This window comes from Lipotes vexillifer, unplaced genomic scaffold, assembly GCF_000442215.2.
Source record: "Lipotes vexillifer unplaced genomic scaffold, Lipotes_vexillifer_v1.1 scaffold892, whole genome shotgun sequence".
In the NCBI taxonomy this organism is placed as follows: domain Eukaryota; kingdom Metazoa; phylum Chordata; class Mammalia; order Artiodactyla; family Lipotidae; genus Lipotes; species Lipotes vexillifer.
In genome coordinates, this window is record NW_006786445.1 from 198,885 (window position 1) to 204,872 (window position 5,988).

The 5,988-nt window shown below is 53.4% G+C and overlaps 1 protein-coding gene across 2 annotated transcripts in view; it reads right to left on the reverse strand.

Moving 5' to 3' along the window:
* Nucleotides 1-442: 442 nt before the first annotated feature.
* USH1C (USH1 protein network component harmonin) overlaps nucleotides 443-5,988 on the reverse strand; it is a 52,648-nt gene continuing 47,102 nt past the window's right edge. Inside the window, exons 19-22 of one of the 2 annotated variants that reach the window (XM_007458782.1) lie at nucleotides 4,574-4,680; nucleotides 4,117-4,119; nucleotides 3,160-3,215; nucleotides 801-888 (exon numbers count right to left, since the gene is read on the reverse strand). In XM_007458782.1, the coding sequence (XP_007458844.1) occupies nucleotides 876-888; nucleotides 3,160-3,215; nucleotides 4,117-4,119; nucleotides 4,574-4,680 (179 nt within the window). In that variant the 3' untranslated portion in view covers nucleotides 801-875. Of the gene's footprint in view, nucleotides 889-3,159; nucleotides 3,216-4,116; nucleotides 4,120-4,573; nucleotides 4,681-5,988 lie in introns of both variants that reach the window. The other variant, XM_007458783.1, reaches the window with a different exon arrangement.

A 5,988-nucleotide genomic window follows, 5' to 3' on the forward strand; every position in this document is an offset into this window, starting at 1 on the left:
GGTTTTGCTGGATGTAATTTCATGGATGGAGTGGACCTCCTGCAGCTCCCTTGCTTACATCCTGTCTTGGCGACCTCAGGAAAAACAGCTGTAACCGTGCTGTCTGTGAGAGAAACTGGGGCACCTTACACCCTGACGTGACCCTCTGGGGCTCCAGCTGTCAGCTGCACTTTCTGAAACTGAGTAAAGTCCCTGCCACGTGGACTTCATTTTTTGCTTCATGTCCTTCTGCTGAGAAGACACTGAATAGCCCAGCCTGTCTCCTGCTGCCCTAGCCCCCTGCTCCAAGGCAGCCCCTGGCTGTTTGGTCACGTCCTTCATGTCAATCCCAGATCCCAGCACTGGGATCTGTTTCTCCCTCTTGAATAGGGCCCAAAACTTCACAATTTTGAATTCGACAGCCTTGAATCTGCTGCCCAAATCCACACTCACTCTCATAAGCTGGAAAAGAAGTCTGTTTATTTTATTAATGAGTTCAGAGTAAGACTGTGGCATCAGTCTTAGCGGCGATGAGAGCAGGAGAGAGAGGAGAGGGGTGGAGAGGGGTAGACCCAAGAGTCAGGCCCTAGCAGAGCTCAAGGGGGTCCCAGATTCACAAAGCCAGAGGGACGACAGGAGAGTCTAGATCGCAGGGGCCTCTTCAGAACGGCTAGCTGCTCCCTCCCTCCATGCTGGCCTTCAGAGGGGTGGCCCGAAGTGTTCCTATGCAGCCCTACTTCAGGGCCAGAGGGAGTCTGCAATCCCTGGGTGCTGGCTGTGGGTTTCCAGGGTGCCTGCAGGCTGCGGTGGCTCAGCTGGCTCCAGGCATGGTGTCCAGGAAGTTGGGTCCAAAGCTCACTGGCTTCTACCTGTGGATTTGGTTTCTCCTCTGAACTTCAGAAGAAGGTCCTGTGGAGAAGCGGAACAAAGCAGGAGGGTGCAGGTCTTGTGGGTGCGCATTCAGCCGAGGGCAAGGCTGACGAAAGGGGGCACACCCTGCCCCTTGGAGGCACAAGGCCTTGCCGACCTCTGGATCCCCTCTTGGTGCAGGCCCTAAGCAGCCACACCCCAGCCATAGCCACGGCACACAGGAGGCCAGGGAGGGCGCAGAAGGGACACCTGGGATGAGGTAGGAGGGGACCAGAGGCAAAGGCACTGAGGTCCCTCACAGAGCCGATGACAAGTGATAGAAAACAAAGGGCCACTGAGCCCATCCCAGAAGCCATGGCCACAGTTGAGGCCAACTGTCCTGGGAGCATGAGGCCCTAATATTTTGAGAAACTTGCAACAGAAAAGTCAACAAGTCCAGGCTTGGGTCTGCCCCAGATGCTGCCAGCTCTGGGCTTTAGGCCACACCAAACCCGTTTCACGGCCCCCTACCAGCTCTGTCCATGGGCACAGCCCTGTCACAGGGCAGGAAATACATCCCAAAGCTGGGCTCCACTGTGTCCCACAGATAGAGTCCAGAGTCAAGGGAGAGAGAAGGCACCGAGGACAGTTTGGTCTGAGTAGGGCTCAGCCACAGCAGGTCACAACAGGACATGGACAACTCTGATAGGCCAATCCTGGTTCTTTGGACCAGCTTTAATTGCCTCTTAATTGCCCTGGCTCTGGCCAAGCATGGAGGTCCCAGAAGGGAGGTAGAGGTCCCAGAGGGTGGGGCTGACAGGGAAGGGGAATCCCAGGCTGTGCTTCCTTTGGGTTCTGCCAGCCCATTGTGCCTGGTTTGAGGCACTGCCTGTGCCCAACCGAGAATGGAGCTCACTGCTCTATCCTGCTCATTGGGGTGCTATGTGGGACCCAGGGCAGATCCCAAGGGCTGTGGTGAGTCAGGACACCCAGGTCCCAAGCGTGCCGCACACTGGGCTCTGCTTGGCTTCCCTGAGCGGGAGGGCCTTTGAGTCCAAAAGAATTCCAGCGGCACCAACAGCAGGCCCAGGTGGCACTTCAGGGATGGCGAATCCCCAGACACCAGTCCCAAGAACCTGCCGACAGCATGGGCAGCAGACAGCCACGACGTGCAGCGTGGACAGACGGGGCCCTGCAGCCCGCCTGCCTATTCATCACGGGGGTTGCCAGGCTCCAGCTGCAGGAGGAACCCGTGTCTAAGCATGGGAGCATTGTCTCCAAGGAGCTTTCGGACCGGCTGGGGGCTTTCGGCTGCAGAGGAGGGAAGAGAAGAGCTACATACGCAGAGCGGAGCAGGAAACACAAAACAGGACTTGGTTATTCCAGGCAGAGCTCCACCGGACCTCTCCCTTCACTTGGCTCCTGCTTCAGGTCCTGCCTAGGCTCTGGGTTCCAGAATTAGTTGCTACAAGACCTTGATTTCTCTAAGATGTACACAGGACTCAGCCTCTGCTGGGAGGGGGAGTGGGCACAGACAGAGGCCCAGAGAGACAGGGGCAGAGACAGAAAGACAGAGCGAGAGAAAATGGATGCAGGGTGGCAAAGATGGAGAAGCAGGGACTCAGAGCCAGGGATGGAGAGAGGCAAGAAAAGGAGACGTAAGAGAAGAGGGAGAGAACTGAAGGAAAGAAGGATGCAGGGGAGAGAGATTGACCGGAAGGAAGGGGGAGCAGGAGGGAGGGGAAGGACACAGAGAGAGAGAGAGAGACCCACACAGATACAGAGACAGGAATGAAACAGACATAGGGAGAGACAGACCATACAGGGAATTGCAGAGAAAGACAGAGACTGGGCCAAGGAAAGCCTGCAGGATGGGGCCAAAGCCTATGGTCCCGGCTGCATGAGGGAAAGCAGCTACGTAGCAGGAAGACCCTCCAGAGAGCAAAAGACACAGAAGTCTTTAAACTAGCTGGTGATGGGGCAGGAGATGAAGTTCTGAGTGTGGAATCAGAAATCTGAGGCTTTGTCCAAACTTCATTGTTTCCTTGGCCTGAGGCCTTGAATCTCTCTGGGCTTCAGTTTTCCACATGGAAAGAAGCATCCGGACTAGACCGACTTGGAGGCGGCTCTGGCAATGCTTGAGGACAGTGGCTTAGTTCTAGGCTTGCTCTCGCCTGGGAGCTTTGCAGGATCAATTACTACTAGACTTCGTGTGCTTGGGCCATTCCATTAGGCTGGATGAGGACTGGGGCTGGGCTGGGGGAAAGTGGCCAAGATCCCGGAGGAGGAGGAGGGAGAGGAGGTGGGGGCCAGGCACCTGCACACACTTACAGCTCATCGTCATACTCCTTGGGGGGACAGACGGCAACGACAAGGTCGATCCAGTCCTGTGGGGAGAAGCCATGTGACTCTGAGGCATGCTCAGTGGTCAGTGGCATGTCTGCCCCTGACACTCCATTCCCATGTCTGGGCACCATGGCCCAGGATCAGCCGGCTGGGGCCTTCTTCCCATGGGGGGGTGGGCCCAGGTGGGGCTGGAGGTCCTCCTGGTGGGGAAGGGCCTCACTGTGCAATCCCATGGTCTGGGGAAGCTTCCAGACTCTGAGGTTTCAGAACCATAGAAGCCGGGGCTGCCAGGTCCTTGAATGACACCAAGTTCCCAAATGCTGATCTGCAGACCCTGGCCAGGCATCAACCTCAGAATCACTTGGGGAATTCCTTAAAATTCTAGATTCATGGACTTGGTGCCTGGAAATCTGAGGTTAGGTCCTGGGAAACGGCATTTTTAACAAAGTCCCTAGGTCATTCTGATGCACAGCCAATTGGGGAATTTCAGGCCTAGCTTTCTGCTCCTAACATTTGAATCCCCTCAGTGGCATCACTGCCATCCTTAGCTTGTCCATCATTGTGCATCCTTGGCTTGGGTGTATCCAATAAAAATTTTGTGAAATATCACTAGGCCCCTCTACCATGCAATAGCTCCTAATATTGAACTGAAATCTCTCCTCAGGACCTCCCTCCATCCAATCCAATTCTGCCCTCAAGATCACAGAAAACTTTCGCTCCCTCTACCCTAATGCAGCACTTGAGATAGTTAAAGACAGTCATGATGTTACCCGTGAGTCTTCTCTTCTCCACATCCCTTCATGTGGGTCCCAGGCCCATCTGGTCAGCATCCTCGGCACTGAACTTAATACCTCAGGCTCGGCTGCCTGCATACAGTTGCACATGTTGTGCATTGCACAACATGAGCAAGCACCATTCACACTGTAGTCTGTAGGAGGGCACCCCCTCGGATTGTGCAGTGCACAGCCTGGGAGACCTTATGTGGTGGCCCTGACCCAGGTGGGTGTCTAATGAGCCAGAGCAAACTACCACCAGCCCCTCCTCCATTCTGGGCCCTCTACTTCTGTTAATGCTTTCAAGCACTCTCTTGATTCCTGTTTGGTGTGTACTTAGAGAAGACCTTAAGAGTTTTTCTTGGGTGGGTTGCCACATCTGGTCTTCTGGAGTCTATCTGTGCCACTTGTTTTTTGGATTCAAGGTTGGAAACTGACTTTCTGAATTCTATCTTGTCAGATTAAGACCACTGGCTGGATAGGGTATGTGAGTGTCACCCAAGAGTTACCTGGACCTTGGATATCGGCCCTGGGATGGGGCACCCTGACTGTAAGGCCTGGTTGCAGAGGCCAGGGTTTGAGGCAGGCAGGCAAGGGAGGGATAAAGGGAGGGGGATTGTTCTTACCCCCTGATTCCAGGCCTTCTGCAGGGCAGCCTCAGCCTCAGCCAGGGTGTAGTCCGTCACGATCTTGCCATTGATGGCCATGACCTCATCCCCTTTCACAATGCCACCTGCAGGAAGATAAGGCTGACTGACCAACTGGGCTGTATATGGAAAACGGGGAGTGACTGTAGGGCTGCAGAAGGGGCCTGACTTGGATTCTGAAAGCTCATATGGGCTCAGAAAGCACAAGGGGAAACAATCGACCAGGTTGCTCAAAGGGCACTTCCTTCCCACCTCATCCACACACCCTCACCCCAGCTCAGTAGAATCGGGACACCAGTGATGAATTATTGCCACCCCAGCTTTTGTATGGGCCTCTGATAGCAGAGGGAAGCAGACCTGCATTTCCAGGGAGGTTACCAGAAACACAAGCTAGTTCTATGAGCCATCCCGCTCTGTGCTCTAGCCGTGCTGGTCAGCTTTAGGTCCCTGAGCAGACTGAGCTCTTTCCTGCCTCAGAGCTTTCACATGCTGTTCCATCTGGTGCACTTGCCCTCGCTCTTTCCCTCTTCTTCCAAGTCTGAGACAAAACTCTGAGAGGTCTTCTCTGACTGCCCACTCAATCTCAAGTAGAACTTTCCTATTATTCTATTAAAGTATCCTGGTCTTTCTCTGCACAGCATTTTTCACAGTTTGTAACCATATATCTATTTATTGACTGGTGGTCCCTCCTACCAGACTGTCAGCTCCATAAGGGCAGGGATTGTCTTTTTAGTTCACCACTATATCTCCAGCACTTAACAAAATACCTAGCACAAAATAGGAATTCAATAGATATTTCTTGAATAAATGAGTGATGAGTGACGTTGACGGTGTTCCTGGATAAGCGGACCTGTGATCTAATAAGTAGTTTGAGAAAAGCTGACGCTGTAAGCTTAAACAGAGCTACTCACTGCAGGACTTGTCAGAACCTTGAATATGCTAATATGCCTTGTGGCTCTCCGAGAGGTAGATACAACACACATCTTCAACTTCAGAACCCTTTCTTCTTTTTTTTTTTTTTTGGAGCAATTTCTCCCAGTTCTGGTGTCCACAGAACATTCTGTGCTATGCTGAAATAGTTTACTCAGGAGCCTTGCAGGCATGAAGGTCCACAGGATTATGATGTGTGTTGCTGAAGATGGTGGCTAGGGTGGCTTAAAACACATGTGCTCCTAGAGAACTTTCACCAGCTGCTTGTATGTCCAGAGCAGTGTGGAACCGCACTGTAGACAGCAGTTTCCTCTGGACAGCAGGCCTGGAGAGAGGTAGCTTCCACATTTTCACTTTGTACAAACCCAAGATGCAGCCTCAGGGCCAATAAGGCAGTGGTTGGGCTGGGGCTTTGTAAGGTGGGGAGGGCCCAGGAAGCCACCCGTCCATCCTGGTCCTCTTTC